The 18003-nt window shown below is 43.2% G+C and overlaps 1 protein-coding gene across 9 annotated transcripts in view; it reads right to left on the bottom strand.

Moving 5' to 3' along the window:
- The window catches only part of AU040320 (expressed sequence AU040320), a 116148-nt gene that overhangs the window by 97922 nt on the left and 223 nt on the right, over positions 1-18003 (bottom strand). For 3 of the 9 annotated variants that reach the window (NM_001035526.1, NM_001355196.1, NM_133886.2), the window contains exons 1-2: positions 17778-18003; positions 14705-14874 (exon numbers count right to left, since the gene is read on the bottom strand). In NM_001035526.1, the coding sequence (NP_001030603.1) occupies positions 14705-14846 (142 nt within the window). In that variant the 5' untranslated portion in view covers positions 14847-14874; positions 17778-18003. Of the gene's footprint in view, positions 1-14704; positions 14875-15162; positions 15224-17777 lie in introns of those variants that run through there. The other 6 variants (XM_017319895.2, NM_001035525.1, XM_017319894.2 and 3 more) reach the window with 4 other exon arrangements.

Here is an 18003-nt window from a genome sequence, read left to right as displayed (position 1 = left end):
GCTGAGTATGAAAAAAGGAGAGAAGAAAAGACCAGCTCATCCCAACATAAATGCTTAGAAAGGGCTGCTATGGCTACTTTAACAACAGAACTTGCTACCTGCTAGATGTCATGTATTAGAGAATTTACTCTGAACAAGACAGTTTCCTGCCGGGCAGTGGTGGTGCACGCCTTTAATCCCAGCACTTGGGAGGCAGAGGCAGGCGGATTTCTGAGTTCGAGGCCAGCCTGGTCTACAGAGTGAGTTCCAGGACAGCCAGGGCTACATAGAGAAACCCTGTCTCAGAAAAAAAAAAAAAAAAAAAAAAAAAAAAAGACAGTTTCATAGGGCAGACAGATATACACAGCCAAATGATCATAATAGACTCTGTTCCTAATCAGGTTGGAGAACTCACCACTCCACCATAACCAATACCTACCATACAGAATATGCCATAACCACTACCTAGTACACAGAATACACCATAACTGCCATCTACCATATATAATATCTGTGACAACTGGCAACGTAAGACTGTAGTCCTAAGAGAAGGAAAGCCCCTCCTTGAAGAGACCCTATGAATGCCCAGTTCTCTGTTTAAGGACATTTTCCCCGCTGTAGCATAGAAAGCTGGAATCTAAGCAGGACAGAGGAGACTTGCTGATGTTAGAAAGCAGAGACATTTAGACGTTTGGCTAAAATTTGAGGAAGTTGCTGTAAAAAGATGGGGTGAGGGCAGCAGTCTAGTGAGACCCAGTCTGTGGTAAGGGCTGCATTGCAAACACTACAGAGTAGGGTCACCAGGTGCTTACCAGATGTAGACTGATGCAGGATGGAGAAGGAAACAGAATCGTTAGGGGTCACGCAGTGGTGGGGTAGGAGGCTGAAGCATGCTGGAGCTTGGCCCTGCTAGTGTTGAGCAATTATATTACCACCATCTGCCAGTGGAGACACAAAAAGGACTTGCCTTAAGGGTGAGTGAGACCTACCCTGGGGTTCTCTTCCTAAAGCCTGACACTACAGCATAGGATACAGGGTGCACAGAGAGCTGCCCGGCCATCACAAGAACTTCACAAGGAGTTGAAGAGCAGAAGTCTCAGGGGATCTGAAGGAAACTTATGTTTATCTGATTCAGAAAACATTAGGCAGAGCGATAATGACACATGCAGCAGAATGGAGCATAAAAACATGATATGAATGATGATCTTTGATATGGAGGAGGAAAGAAATAGAGAATGACTCAGAAATTCTACCTCAGAATATGGGTGGAGATGCTCTTTTTATGTGTATAGGGAATAAAGAAGAAAGAAGAAAAGCTCTGGCTTCCGCCGTTTTGACATATTAACTTAACAGTGGTTATGAGGCATCCAGTTAGAGACATGTGACTGACACACAGGTGGCTGGGTAGTTTGGTGCTCAGCAGTGACAGATCTGGGAGTGGTAATCACTGTTATCAACCAAGGGGATGAGTGAGCCTGCTGAAGCGCATGCAAGGGTGGGGATGGTGGAACAACGCCCCGAAGAACAAATGACTGAAGAGAAGCTGGGGAAGGGCTGAGGGGGGAGTAATTGAAAAGTACAGAACATCACGAGGAGGGCAAGGAAGACCGTGTACGTTAGGGCAAGTGAAGATGGGGGCTCAGGGAAATGAACAAAGATGCCAAATGCTGCACAGACTTTTTTAAAAAAAGTTTATTTTATTTATTTTTTGGGGGGGAGGGTTTTTGAGACAAGGTTTCTCTGTGTAGTCCATGCTATCCTGGACTTTGCTCTGTAGACCAGGGTGGCCTTGAACTCACAGAGATCCACCTGCCTCTACCTCCCAAGGGCTGGAATTAAAGGCGTGAACTGCCACTGCCCAGCTGTTATCTTGTTTTTAATTATGTGTACTTGTATCTTTGTGTGTGTGTGCACTTAAGTGCAGATGCCTGTGTGTCTTTGTGTATGTTGTGTATGCACTTGAGTACAGGTGCCTGTGTGTCTTTGTGTATGTGTGTGTGTGTGTGTGTGTGTGTGTGTGTGTGTGCACTTGAGTGCAGGTGTCCATGAGTTCCAGAGGCATTGGAGCCCCAAGAGCTGGAATCACAGGTAGTTGTGAGTAGCTAGGTGCTGGGAACTAAACTTGAGTTCTCTGGAAGAACAGTAAGTTCTCTTAGCCACTGAGCCATCTCATAGCCTTAATGCAGATCTCAGGAAAGAGGATCTATGAAGGTCTCCAAGTAGGAAGGTCACCATCACCTTATCGAAACTCAAGATGTGTATAGAAGCCAAACCTCACTGGATTCAGAAGAGGACAGAGAATGGAAGAGAGAGCAAAGAAAGCCTGACCAATCAAGAAACAGCAAAGGCAAGGAAGACTAAGTCAGAACTTCTTGGAGGGCTGTCTCAAAGCAGAGCCTGCCGCAATAACACCCATGGGATGGGTGAGTAACTTAAAAACTGAGTGAACTAAGGAATTCCTGCCTACTTGGTTGTTCCATTGTCCTTCTCACTATGTCTGTCTGTCTGCAAACTGAATATGTACTACACCCAAGGCAAGTTCTTCTCCTCCAATGAAGTCCACCCTGATTTTCTGATCTCCAGTAAAGAGGGTTGGTGGTGACTAGCTTGTGAGGGGCCCTGAGCTTGATCCCATGCTGACAGGGGAGGGAGAGGCCAGATAACGAGGGATGTGGAGGGAAAGCCAGAGGAGTTAGAACTGTGAAAAGTGCTGTGGTAGAGAAAAGGAAGGCCTGTAAATAAGGAGGAGTAAGTCAATAGAGAAGAGCTACAGGACAGCAAATACTTCTACTCCTACCTTTACGTGCAAGAAAATGATAAAAGTGTTCACTCAAAAACTGGTATATAAATGTTCAGAATACCATTACTTAGACAAAAAGTAGTATTCTGACACGTACCAGCAAATGAACAGATACGTCAAGTCAAGGCTGGAGGTATACCTGGGCAGTTAAGAGCATTTACTGTTCTTGCAAAAGACCAAGGTTCAGTTCCCAGCATCCACATGGTGTTTCACAATTTGTAGCTCCAGTTCCCAAAGATCCAAGAGTCTGGATGGGTACCAGGCAGGCATGTGGTGCACATACATGATTGCAGGTAAAACATTCACACATATAAAACGAAATTAATAGATGGGAGGGGGCTGGAGAGGTGGCTCAGCAGCTAAGAGCACTAGCTGCTCTTCCAGAGGACCAAGGTTCAATTCCCAGCACTCATACAGTGACTCACAACCATCTGTAATTCCAATTCCAAGGGTTCTGACCCCTCTCCTAAACTCTGAGGGCACTGGACACGTGTATATACATAGTGCAGGTAAAACATCTACACACATAAGATTAAAGTTAAAAGAGTTCAAGGCGATCCTTAGCTAAATCGCAAGTTTGAGTCCAGCCTGAGCTACGTTGAATCCTATCCCAAAGAAGAAAATATAAACAGATAAAAGCTGTAAGAGAAGAGTGCTCATTCATTCACAAAGACAAATGCATCAGAATATTAAACTACTTAGCAGAAACCCTTGAAACCAACAAAACAAAAACAAAAAACATGCAGTGGCATATTTAAAGCCCTGAAAGTAAACAATTCCTAACCAAAATTTCTATATACAGCAAAGTTACTCTTAAAGTTGATAGAGAAACAAGGACCTTTTGAGAGAAACACAAACTGAAGTAATAATTTATGGCCACCAGGCCAGCACTGAAGAAGACACTTAAAAGAACCTTAAACATGGAGGATAAAGGAAGTGCCAACCAAGAGGACACAGTTAGGAATGTCACAAGAGGGCTGGAAAGATGGGTTTGTGGTTAAAAACGCTGGCTGCTCTTCCAGAGGACCCAGGTTCAATTCCCAGCACCCACATGGCAGCTCATAGCTGTCTGTAACTCTAGCTCCAGGGGATCTGACAAAACACCAATACACATAGAATGAAGATAAATATGTTTTCAAATCTTTTTTTTTAAAAAAGGATTTCACGAGCATGGGAGATCTTTCCATCTTCTGAGATCTTCGACTTCTTTCTTCAGAGACTTGAAGTTCTTATGATACAGATCTTTCACTTCCTTAGAGTCACGCCAAGGTATTTTATTTTATTTGTGACTATTGAGAAGGGTGTTGTTTCCCTAATTTCTTTCTCAGCCTGTTTATCCTTTGTGTAGAGAAAGGCCACTGATTTATTTGAGTTAATTTTATATCCAGTGACTGCACTGAAGCTGTTTATCAGGTTTAGGAATTCTCTGGTGGAATTTTTAGGCTCACTTATATATACTATCATATCATCTGCAAATAGTGATATTTTGACTTCTTCCAGTTTGTATCCACTTGATCTCCTTTTGTTGTCGAATTGCTCTGACTAGGGCTTCAAGTACTATATTGAATAGATAGGGAGAAAGTCGGCAGCCTTATCTAGTCCTTGATTTTAGTGGGATTGCTTCAAGTTTCTCTCCATTTACTTTGATGTTGGTTACTGGTTTGCTGTATATTGCTTTTATTATGTTTAGGTATGGGCCTTGAATTCCTGATCTTTCCAAGACTTTTATCATGAATGGGTGTTGGATTTTGTCAAATGCCTTCTCAGCATCTAACGAGATGCTGGATTGGCAGGATTAATATAGTAAACATGGCTATCTTGCCGAAAGGAATCTACAGATTCAATGCAATCCCCATCAAAATTCCAACTCAATTCTTCACCGAGTTAGAAAGGGCAATTTGCAAATTCATCTGGAATAACAAAAAACCTAGGACAGCAAAAACTATTCTCAAAAATAAAAGAACCTCTGGTGGAATCACCATGCCTGACCTCAAGCTGTACTACAGAGCAATTGTGATAAAAACTGCATGGGACTGGTACAGCGACAGACAGTAGATCAATGGAATAGAATTGAAGACCCAGAAATGAACCCACACACCTATGGTCACTTAATCTTTGACAAGGGAGCTAAAACCATTCAGTGGAAAAAACACAGCATTTTCAACAAATGGTGCTGGCACAACTGGCGATTATCATGTAGAAGAATGTGAATTGATCCATTCTTATCTCCTTGTACAAAGCTCAAGTCTAAGTGGATCAAGGAACTCCACATAAAACCAGAAACACTGGAACTTATAGAGGAGAAAGTGGGGAAGAGTCTCGAAGATATGGGCACCGGGGGAAAATTCCTGAACAGAACAGCAATGGCTTGTGCTGTAAGATTGAGAATTGACAAATGGGACCTCATAAAATTGCAAAGCTTCTGTAAGACAAAAGACACTGTCAATAAGACAAAAAAGGCCACAGACAGATTGGGAAAGGATCTTTACCAATCCTAAATCAGATAGGGAATTAATATCCAATATATATATAAAGAACTCAAGAAGCAAGACTCCAGAAAATCAAATAACCTATTAAAAAATGGAGTACAAAGTTAAACAAAGGATCCTCAACTGAGGGATACCAAATGGCTGAGAAGCAGCTGAAAAAATGTTCAACATCCTTAATCATCAGGGAAATGAAAATTTAAAAACCCTAAGATTCCACCTCACACATTCAGAATGGCTAAGATCAAAAATTCAGGTGACAGCAGATGCTGGTGAGGATGTGGAGAAAGAGGAACACTCCTCCATTGCTGGTGGGATTACAAGCTGGTACAACCACTCTGGAAATCAGTTTGGCGGTTCCTCAGAAAATTGGACATAGTACTACTGGAAGATCCAGCAATACCTCTCCTGGGCATATATGTGTCCTTATTACAAGTTGGAACATCTCCTGGGTATATGCTCCACTATGTTCATAGCAGCCTTATTTATAATAGCCAGAAGCTGGAAGGAACCCAGATGTCCCTCAACAGAAGAATGGATACAGAAAATATGGTACATTTACACAATGGAGTACTACTCAGCTATTAAAAACAATGAATTTATGAAATTCTTAGGCAAATGGATGGATCTGGAGGATATCATCCTGAGTGAAGTAACCCAATCACAAAAGAACACACATGACATGCACTCACCCATAAGTGGATATTAGCCCAGAAACTTAGAATACCCAAGATACAATTTGCAAAACACATGAAACTCAAGAAGAAGGAAGACAAAAGTGTGGATACTTTGTTCCTTCTTAGAATGCAGAACAAAAATACCCATGGAAGGAGTTACAGAGACAAAGTTCAGAGCAGAGCCTGAAGAAAAGACCATCCAGAGACTGCCCCACTTGGGGATCTATCCCATAAACAACCACCAAACCCAGACACTAGGCAGATGCCAACAAGAGCCTGCTGACAGGAACCTGATATAGCTGTCTCCTGTGAGGTTCTACCAGTGCCTGGCAAATACAGAAGTGGATGTTCACAGTCATCCATTGGATGGAGCACAAGGTCCCCAATGAAGGAGCCAGAGAAAGTACCCAGGGAGCTGAAGGGGTCTGAAGCCCTATAGGAGGAACATGAATATGAACTAATCAGTACCCCCAGAGCTCCTTGGAACTATACCACCAATCAAAGAAAACACATGGTAGAACTTGTGGCTCTAGCTACATATGTAGCAGAGGATGGCCTAGTTAGTCATCAATGGGAGGAGAGGCCCTTGGTCCTGTGAAGGCTCTAGGCCCCCGTATAGGGGAATGCCAGGACCAGGGATGGGAGTGGGTGGGCTGGGAAGCAGGGGGAGGGAGGGAGGGAGGGGATAGGGCATTTTCAGAGGGGAAATTAGGAAAGAGGATAGCACTTTAAATGTAAATAAAGAAAATATCTAAAAAAATAAAATTAAATAAATAAATAAAAAGGATTTCACAAGAAAAACAGCTGAACAAAGGAGAAGTAGGAATATATCATGGCCAGCACTGGCAAGCTAAACTGGTAAACTGGCAAGCACCTCATACAAACAGGGGAGAAAGACAAACACACACAACAGCCTGTGATGTTCAGTGTTGTTTACACTGAACATTAACTTCGTACGATACAGAATTCTTCTCAGTCAACCAGTGGAATGTTCTCTAAAGTCGGTCATAAAGCAATTCTTAAGAAATGCAAAAGAAATGAAAAAAGTTTCATCTTAACACAACGTCGTGAAATAAAACATGAAATAATTAACAAGAAAACCACAAGTATTATATAAGATTCTAAACACTGAACCCAGACTCCTGGGTCACTGCAGATGTAAGAGAGGAAATGTAAAAGTGTCTAAAAGCGAATGAAGTGAGAGCACAACTTACAGAACCTTTGGGACTCAGCAAGGCAGCTCTAAGAGGGAAGCCTATAGCCATGAGTGCTTGAAATAAAAGACCGCAGACATTGCAAATCAATTACGTAAGTTCCTAGGAAAACAAGAGCCATCCTAATCCAAAAGCAATGGGCAGGAATAAATAATAAAGGTCAGGGCGGAACACAGAGAACCGCCGATGCCGATCAAGAAACAAATGGACAAAGATAATGAGGCACACACATACAGTCTTTGTTCAGCCATGAAGAACGAAATTAGGTGATTCCAGGAAAGTGGATGGAACTGAAGAGCATCGTGTCACCAGATTCAGAAAGGCAAATACCATCTGTTTCCTCATGAGGAATCTAGGTTTTACATATGCTATATGTATTATATATGCTATATGTAGTGTTCAAAAAGGTTATAATGAAACTCCTTCTGTATACTAAAATAACTAATTAAAAAACATAAAACTTTGGGCTGGTGAGATGGCTTGGTAGGGTAGGACTCTGCATGCAACCAGACAGCCTGCACTGGGTTCCCTAAAGCCATGTAAAGATGGTTAGCAGTGAAGCGACTCCACACAGTTGTCCTCTGACCTCCGTACGTATGCCAATGGTGTGCATGTGTTCACATACACATACTAAAAACAATTTTTAAATTAAGTATGACCTCATATTTGCTTTTTATGATGCCTTTGAAATTTTTGTTTTGAGCTTCTTTTATACATTCATATAATGTTATTTGATATAATGTATCACTAAATAAATAAAGGCTACAGCTTCAACTTTTTTCTAGATTATGAAATATAATAAACTGTAAACCAGGTGTGGTGGCTCATGTCCCCAATCCCAGTGCTTGGGAGGACAAGACACCAACTGCTGCAAGTCCAAGGTCAGCCTAGGTTATCCAGTCAGTGCCAGTACATAGCTCAGTAACTAACAGAGCACTTACCTGGCCTGCACAAGAACAGGAAGTGAGAGAGAGAATGTGACTCAGGCCTACTGGCACAGGCTTGTAATCCTGGGATACTTAAGTAGCTGAAGCCGGTGCTGGAGAGATGGCTCATCAGTTAAGAGCACTAACTGGTCTTCTAGAGGTCCTAAGTTCAATTCCCAGCAACTACACGGTGGCTCACAACCATCTAGGCACAGTGTACTCACATACAATTAAAGAAAGAAAGAAAGAAAGGTCAAAGCTGAGGCATAAAGATCTAGAGTTCAAGGCCTGGCTGGGCTTCAGAGGACTCTATGGACAGCCTGTCTAAGAAAGATCTAGAGTTCAAGGCCTGGCTGGGCTTCAGAGGACTCTATGGACAGCCTGTCTAAGAAAGATCTAGAGTTCAAGGCCTGTCTAAGAAAGATGAAGACTGAGCCTCCTGGGCACGTCAACAAGTCTCCTTGTGAGCTGGCCACTCCTCACCTCTTCAGGAATTGCACTAAGCAGGACACACGCATCCGCCTCCTCAACACCTCTGCTCTGAGTGCCCACTGCCTTCCAATGCCTCCTGCAACCTTCACGTTCAACTTTCAAAACTGCTCAGGTGTCTGACTCTCCCCTTCCCGCCTCAGTGAGAGGCTTCTCTGGCTCTGGGAACACAGAGCTGAATCCCTCCATCTTTTCACTCCACACATAACAGTTTGTCTGTTTCTCATCAAACTTGCTATTTTTCCAGGGCAGGGTTTCTGCTGCATTTGGTGTTTTAATATTGCCTCATCTGGAGCCAGAGTTATACTAAGCTCTCTAATAATTAACCAGGTATAAATCTTCTTAGAGAGGCAGAAAATCCGGAAGTTTCCAGGGTCAACTGCCACCTTTAGCCTGTAAGATCGGCCACCTCGTTGTAGGGTTCCAAGTCCAATCAGGTCTGTGGCCCATGCACACATAACTCTTCACACACAGCCTTTCCTGTTTGGGAATGTTGACACAGTGCAGATGTTAATCCCTTCGGTTGCTTTCAAAGGCATTCTAGCTCCTTGAGTCGCCTTTGTAGACCTCTCCCCTCATTATATTGCGTTCACAGTTTAGGGATAATCCCCTACTGCTAACGTAGTATTCAGCCTACAAGAACTTTTATGTGCCAAATTTAATACTTGCTTAGAATACCTCACATAAGCAATAAGGGCCAAATTCTTGCTCTGAAGAAGTTGACTAACTCCTGAGGAATTTCCAAGTTCTTAAGGGAATCTCACATTTGTTTCCAAATGATAATCACCAGGTCCAAAACGCTATTTTCAAACCACATAGCAGTAAAATTATACAGAAAGCACTGACTCAATAGCCCACAAGGAAGAAAGGGTAGCTTTTATCACACAAATCACGATCGCTCACTTCTATCAGTGGGCTTCACTACTGAGTCCAAAGCAGAAATGAAAACGAGCCGCCTAAATGAAGTCAGTGTGTACTGGGAGCTCTACCAAAGGGGGCCAGCTAGTAAGTGGTCCCCAGGACTGGGTGGTAACTGCACAGCTCCCTTATTTTGCGTTATGTTTTCAGTAAGAACTCCTATAACCCATGAGTTAAATGATAACAGATTAAAAAACAAAACACCTTTTTATCAGGGGGGAAAAAACCTGTAAGTGCTCAGGTAAAAGCTGAGTATACACAAGATACTGGCACCAACTCAGGCAACCGGACAGGGTTTCACTGGGTCACTTTGTTGTTGCACTGTCTGGTAGGTTTTCATCTCTTTATTAAAAATAGAGAGAGAAGCTGCTGTTCAAAAACAGTGGAAAACAGAAGAATAAAAAGAGATCATGGAGCGGGGCGCCTTTAGTCCCAGCACTCGGGAGGCAGAGGCAGGCGGATTTCTGAGTTTGAGGCCAGCCTGGTCTACAAAGTGAGTTCCAGGACAGCCAGGGCTACACAGAGAAACCCTGTCTCGAAAAACAAAACAAAACAAAAGAGAGAGAGAGAGATATCATAATAAATAAACATTCGGTTATACATTTTATTTTAGATTGTTTTTCTATTATGTGAATTTTTTTTCATTTCATACCATTAGAACTGTAGTAAGCATGTAGTTATTTATCTTGCTTTTACTATTTGTGTAGGATATCTCCCCATATACTTATTCTTCTAAAGTAGGGTAGTATCTGTCCTAGTTTCTTTTCTGTTGCTGTGATAAAAAACACCATGATCGGGGCTGGAGAGATGGCTCAGCGGTTAAGAGCACTGACTGCTCTTCTGAAGGTTCTGAGTTCAAATCTCAGCAACCACATGGTGGCTCACAACCATCTGTAATGATAACTGAATCTCTTCTGGGGTGTCTGAAGACAGCGACAGTGTACTTACATATAAAATAAATAATAAATAAAATCTTTTTACAAACAAACAAACAAAAACACCATGATCAAAAGCAACTTGGGGAGGGAAGGATTTATCTCAGCTTACAAGTTACAGCCCATCAGCAAGGGAAGCCTAGGCAGGAACCCAAAGCAGAAACCAAGGAGGAGAGCCGCTGCCTGGCTTGCTACCTCCAGTTTTCTCAACTACTTTCCCTGTGCAGCTCAGGCCCACCTGCCTAGGGATGGCACCACCCACAGTGGGCAGGCCTCTTCTATATCAGTTAGCAATGAAGAAAATCCTTCTCTGGGTAGCCATAGGACAATCTGACAAACATAATTGTTTAGTTGAGGGTCTCTCTTCCTGGGTGATTCTGGTTTTGTGCCAAATTGACAGCTGAAAGTAATTATGACACTATCACATAAATACGTAAAAACATTACTGCGGGGGTCACTGGGCAGGAGATGGCAATGTTTCAAAGTACAAAATAAACAAGTGTCGATGATTGTCCCTATTTCTAACAACTGTCTAAAGATGTACTTAAGACAAACTTCTTTTGTTTCTGTTTTTGCATTTACTTATTTTGTTTGTGCATATATGTATGTATGTGGGTGCACATATGCCATAGTGTGTGTGTGTGTAATCCAGTGTGTGTGTATGTACACATACCATAGTGTATGTGTGTGTGTGTGTGTGTATATATATATATATATACACACACACACACATATGTTATAGTATGTATGTATGTGCACATGTGCCACTGTGTGTGTGTGTGTGTGTGTGTGTGTGTGTGTGTGTAGGCTAAAGTCAGCTTGTAAGTCAGTTCTCTACATCCATCATGTAGTTTCAAGGACTGTCAGGCTTGCCAGCAAGTATCTATCTCTCTGGCCCAATCTTTTGGTTTTCTGAGACAAGACTTCATTCTGTGGTCAGTCTGGCCTGAAATTTATAGGAGTCTTCTGTTAAGAGATTACATTAAAGAGACAGATGTAGTGGCACACACCTTTAGTCCCAGCATTAGGAGACAGAGGCAGGTAGATCTCTGTGAGTTCAGAGCCAGCCTGGTCTATATATTAAGTTCTAGGATAGCCAGGGCTATCTCCAGAGACCCTGTTTCAAAACACAAAAAAACAGAAACAAAAACAAAAGGATTATATTACAGGCCTGAATCACCATGCCTAGCTCTTGAGCTATACATACATATACATATACATTTATATCATATACATACACACAAACACCAACATATTAAAGCCAAGGTCACTATGTGTCTAAGATAAACTATTTTTATTTATGTATGTCAATATGCACACATACACGTAAGGTGCCCTCAGACTCCAGAAGCTGGCCACCTGACCAAACCCGGGTCCTCTGCAAGAGCAACTAATGTTCTTAGCCACTGAGTCACCTCTCCAGTTCCTCTCAATTCCCACACCAAAAACAACTCTTTATTTTTTTATAATTGTATGTGCATTTGTTTTGTTTGCATGTATATATGTGGGCCACTTGTATGACTGGTTACCTGCAGAGGTCAAAATAGAGAGTTGGATTTTCACTTGTGGGGACAAGTGAAATTACAGAGGGTTGTGAGCCACCATATGGGTTCTAGCAAACAAACCTGGGTCCTCAGAAAGAGCAGCCTGTGCTCTTAACCACTGAGCCGCCTCTCCAGCCCTAAACCTCTTAAAAGGGGAAGTAAGTCAAGGGGTATGAGCTTTTTTAGATCTCCTGACACTTATGCCAAGCTGTTTTCCATTCACATCTTCTAGCACTGACCGAGGGCAACAGATCTCCCTTAGTAGCACTATGTCTTCTTTGCTCTGTTTGCAGTGTGGAGTTGAACCCAGTGCCTTTCACATACTAGTCAAGTGTTCTACCACCAGCCTATATCCAAAGCCCCTAGATATTTTCGGTTAATCTTCATCAGGATAGATTAAAAATAATTTCTTATCTAAATTTGAAATTCCCACAATTCTACTTGTAACCAAGTATAAGGGAAAAATACAGAAAGACTCAGAATTTTTGAGACTTTGTAGTCCTCCCCCTGAACACTGATTCTTTCCAATAACCAGTTTCATATCAAGGTTCTGTGGAAAAAAAAAACAACAACAACAAAAAAAAAACTTTGGTCCAAGAATCACCAATGGTCAGAAGGAACCATGGTGGAACGGAAGAAAACAAGCCTAACAGCAAACAGGCTGAGTTAGGGTCCTGCTCTGCCCTGTTCTCTCTATTTGACTCTAGCCAAGTAACTTTGCTTCTCTGGGTCTCAATTTCCTTATTAATACAATGAGTGTAATCTATTTCAGGATTATCACAAAAATTAAGTGAAAAGTTATGCAATGTTCCTACAAGTCTGGTATATGGTAAGTACACTTTCAAAGAAGTGATTTTCCTGATGTGACAGTACTAAATTAATTAATTAATTAATTAATTAAAATTATCTCACATAAAATGATGCCCAGAATTAGCCAACAAAGCATCATTTTATTTAAAAATAAATATTTGGGTCAGCTTTCTACGTACTGCAACCTCCACCACTATAATCATGCAATCATCAGCTACTGTAAGACAGCAAAAACCCACAGTCAGTGCTGCGAAAATTGCTAAATACAGTAATTACTTGATTCTCAAGATCATGTCAACAACAGAAATCTTTGTAGCTGTCAGAGCACAAGCTGCATAATCAGCCATGACAGTCGTCTCTGCAGCAGGCTTTTGGTCTTTGTCCAGAATAAGGGCACACTCAGAAGTCCTTAAAGGCTGCTTCCTCACACTCCATATTATGTCAGCAAAAGAATGATAAATGTAAAGACAGGGTCCGAGCGTATTTTTAAATTTGGCTTTTGGCATTTAGCCTTCTTGGCACTGATGCCTGGCAAGAGGCTCTAAGCAGGTAAAATGGTCTTCAGAAGGACAGTTGACTCTGACAAGTCCATCAACGTGGCTCTCTTCTATTAAAAACAACAACGAAGTGTTTGGAGCCAGTGAGATGTCTCAGCTGAGCAAGCCTGACCACCTGAGTCTAATCCTCAGAATCCACACGAAGGTGGAAGGAGAGAATTGGTTTCACAAAGCTGTCTTCTGAGCTACACACACAGACCATCGTTGCAGGCATGTGCAGCCCTTTCAAATTATAATAAATGAATTTGTTAAAGTAGTAAGAATCCACCAGACATGGTAGCTCATACCTTCAATCTTAACACTCAGGAGACAGAAGCTGGCAGATCACTGTGAGTTTATAGCCAGCCTAGTCTATATATCCAGTTCTATACCAGTCAGGGATAACACAGTGACACCCTTTCTCAAAAACAAAAGACAAAATGAAGTGTGCATTCCTCTAGGTAAGAAAGTCAAACATCCCTTACTAAACAGGCATGGCCACCCAGCATTCACTCCATGCTTTTACTATATCATCTCTCAAGTCAAGCTAGGAGGCAGAGCTAAGATTAGAACAGCAGGGCAAGGGGATCATGAGGTCAGAGCCAGCCTGGGCTACACAGCCAGATCCTACTTAAAAAGATAGACTTTAGGGAATGTGCCTCAGTCATTAACGTCCAGCTCCAGGACCCCAGTCTATCCAATTCTGAATATTTGTTTTGTTTTAATTTGTCAATCTACCTTTATAAAATGGCCAACTGAATACCAATTCTCCTGTATGAGAAAAAAATCCAATTCATATCTTGATTCCAAAACAAACAAAGCAGGGTATGGTGGCACTCGAGGCAGAGGCAGAGGCAGAGGCAGAGGCAGAGGCAGAGGCAGAGGCAGAGGCAGAGAGGCAGAGGCAGAGGCAGAGGCAGAGGCAGAGGCAGAGGCAGAGAGGCAGAGGCAGAGGCAGAGGCAGAGGCAGAGGCAGAGGCAGAGGCAGAGGCAGAGGCAGAGGCAGAGGCAGAGGCAGAGGCAGAGGCAGAGGCAGAGGCAGAGGCAGAGGCAGAGGCAGAGGCAGAGGCAGAGGCAGAGGCAGAGGCAGAGGCAGAGGCAGAGGCAGCTGAATCTCTGAGCTCCAGGACACACACACACACACACACACACACACACACACTCCAAAAACCAGTCTCAGGAAAAATAAGCAAGCAAGCAAGCAAGCAAACAAACAAACAAAAACAAACCCAACAAGTAAACACCCACCAAAATGATGGCCATTTATGTCAGCAGATGGCTTTTCTACCTCCTAGTAGGTCTTTAAAACAAACTCATAATAGTCAGGATACTGATTGTTTGAGGGGGTGCAGGGTGGAAGAGGTTACATCTTAAATCTCAGATATGGTACCTGTTGACAACCACAGAACGCTGAAGCAGAAGAAACTGTAAAGCAGGTACAGGCTTCTCGGCAGCTTCACTGATGTCTGCCAACAATATCCTGGCAAAACCCAGGAAGCGGGACTTGGCTTGACTCCCAGTCTCTTCTCCATGGCCTTCCAGAGAGGCGGAACCAGTACACTAGAAAGACAGAAAGAGAAGAAATTATATGCCAAGCAATTAATAATTGATTCCTGGAAATGTGGAATGCTAGAAAAATGTGACAGATCAGAAGAAAGAGAAATTTCAAGTGTGTCTTTCAATGTTCATCCCTGCCAGTAAATTTTCAGCTTGAGCTTCAGCAGAGCCTATAATTATCAGCGTAACAACAGAGCAAGGATATATAAAGTGAATCTGCTGTTAAAGTGATTTTTGTATCCCATTGTTGTCTAAGCTAACGTCTGTGAGAGAACGGGAAAGAGCACCAACCTGGGAAGGCAGGTCTGATTTCCCCCTTCAGCTTCTACTAACTGCTCTGTGATTTTGACCAAAGTACTTCGTTATCTATGAAGAGGTTGGACTTCCTCTAACTAATTCTGATTATACTGCCCAGCCTTGCAGTATAGTTTTTCAAGGTGATTCTCTTTAGGCACAGCAAGCGCGTTGCCCTGTTTGCTCCCACCCCCACCATCCCTATCTTACAAATCTACCCAGGTCACACTTTCACATCAATTTACACTTTTACATTATCTGCCTGATCCAAGTCATTTGCAATTCCTGTCTTAAGTACTTGTATACTTCTCCCCATATGTTTGACTTAGGCACTGTGCTGGCTACTCTGTAATCTAGTGGCTGTAGGATGGAGGGGAGAAGAAAGAGGAACGATATATATATATATCAAGATGAGTTGTTGACAGGGTTCTAAGAAACAATTCAAAAATCTGTTGACTAGGCATGGTATCTCGTACCTGAAGTCCTAGCTACTTGGAAGGCTAAGGTAGAACTGTTTAAATCCAGGACTTCAAGGTCAGCCTAGAGAATATAATGAGACACTGTCTCAAAAAAAAAAAAAAAAAAATCTTGTGCTGGCAGTGGTGATGCATAACTCTAACCCCAGCACTGGGGAGGCAGAGACAGGCAGATCTCTGTGAGTTCAAGGCCCGCCTGGTCTACAGTTTCAGAACAGCTGGGGCTACAGAAAAACCCTGCCTCCAAACAAACACAATTAGAAATCTTCTGATGAAAGAAATGATAAATACGAAGCTGTCACCCACAGCTGGTAAATAGCACAGACTGGCAACCCTAACCCTCACTTCCAGCCAGCATACAAAAAGACCAGCATTGTCTGGAATGGATTTCAATGCCAATGCCAAGAAATGAAGAGGCAAACATAAAACTCCAAATTGAGGTAATGCCTTTCTCTGAGCCATAGGCACCGAATGGACTCTTATCTCTCTCACTCTCTTCTACCCTTTCCTAGTCTAGTTTTCCCGTAATTGTACATTAGGGCACATGGGTCAGAAAAGAGGTGTGTAGGCCACAAACACATTGAAAAGATCATGAGGTGTAGCCTAAGAAGCTATACTCGGAAACTTCGCTAGCCTCCCAGGATGGAGCTGAGAGAGTGTATGTGTGTGTGTTCGTGAGTGTGTTCTCGTTTCTGCCTACCACAAAAGGATTTAAAACTAAAGGTGACTCAACACCTGTCATCAATATCTTGGCACGTGGGTGGGAAAAGCAAAAAAGAAAGGAGAAGGCTTTGAAAACAGGAGTAATAAATACCATTGGACTAGCAAACTGGTTACAAGTGCATGGGAGAGGCAGAGCTAATCTCATTTGCACTCCTAGCCATTTACTCGGCTCAAACCTACAATTGCCTATGGGCACAAATCACTGCTAGGGTCCAGTTAAAGGCTTGCTGACCAGAGGCAGGAACGACAAAACACTGCTAAGACCCAAAATGTTTGTTATCAAATCAAAGGGTAGCAACCCAGGGAGAGAACACACACACCCCCACAATACTCGACAAATGAAAATCTAGAAAAGCTCCCGGTAGTTCTGGCATTTAGGGCGTTACAAGTACACCCGAAATAAAAGCACGCTGTTGCAGCAGCTGTTCAGATACAGCAGGGGGTAATGTTTACTTAATACTTCAGGTTGATGGGGAATGTATCATAGTTCAGTCTGTCAGCTACATACGTGGAACTCCATTTATATACACAGCGATAAGATATGTTTGAATAACGACAGAGCCGGTCTATTCAACGGGTGTGAGTAATCAAGAATAAAGCTTTAAGAAAGAAAGAAAGAAAGAAAGAAAGAAAAAAGTCCTAGATGTTTGAGAAAGTTACAGAACAGACTGCATGAATAGCTTTGCTTATATTTGCAAACACTGTTTTCCAAATAGCTGGAAAAATGAACAGATTGTTCTAGGAGGTCGTCTTTCCAATTTGTTCCTAGTTTCCAGTCTGTTAATCACAAGATAGCACAAGGAGAGTCAGCTAAGGAGCTTTAACAGCTTCTATTGTCAGTTGGGCACAACCACCGTGAGATGAGACCAGGCAAAGCATTCCTGGAACCCCGCCTGAGGTCTTCTACTTTGACTTCCTTCAGTTCGCTTTTTGTGCTCACTGCAGCCACCGCAGGACCCTCTAAGGGGCATAATTGTCAAAATTCTCAAGGAGGAAGGTTTTCGCCAACGAGCCCAGCCCCGCCCCCTTTATTCTGTATCAACTTTTTTTTTTCCCTTTTCTTTTCTTTTAATCTCGATGGGAAGATCATCAAACACCAGAGACAGCAACTCGGGACGAGGCTGCAGAGGTCGAGAGTATCATAAGGACCGCAGTGCCTCAGCCTGGTCTGCCCATATGTCAGGGAATAGAGGGAGCTGCCTGACCAGGCCTGAGTCCCAAAGCGGAGGGGTTCAGATTGGGACTCTGGCACCTGCAAGGCTAGAAGCAGCAGATTTGTCCTGTCCCAGCCAGGAGCGCCATCTCCGGGTCCCAACGCCGGACCAGCGTACCCGAGGCATCGCCCGTCCCGCCTCTGCCCCTCCCCTGAGCTCCTGGTCCTCGGCCTGGCAGTCAGCCGCCCCGGCCACCTACCGGGGCTCAGGGCCACATAGAGGGGTGCCGGCTCTCGGCGGCCTCCGCCTCCTCCCGATCCATGGGCTCGGGGACCCCCAACCTTCTCTCCCCTCACGCAGAGGAGGAAGAAGGAAGTGCTGGCTCCCCACCCGGACAGCTCCCTCTTGCCTCAGCCTCCCTGGACAGCGACCGCGGCCGGAAACGCCGCCTCCTTCCCACCTCCCGGGGCTCAACCCGGAAACAT

This window comes from Mus musculus, chromosome 4 (genome assembly GCF_000001635.26).
Source record: "Mus musculus strain C57BL/6J chromosome 4, GRCm38.p6 C57BL/6J".
Classification (NCBI taxonomy): Eukaryota; Metazoa; Chordata; class Mammalia; order Rodentia; family Muridae; genus Mus; species Mus musculus.
Note: the sequence above shows the minus strand (reverse complement) of the source record. Positions and strands in the feature narration are given on the sequence as shown.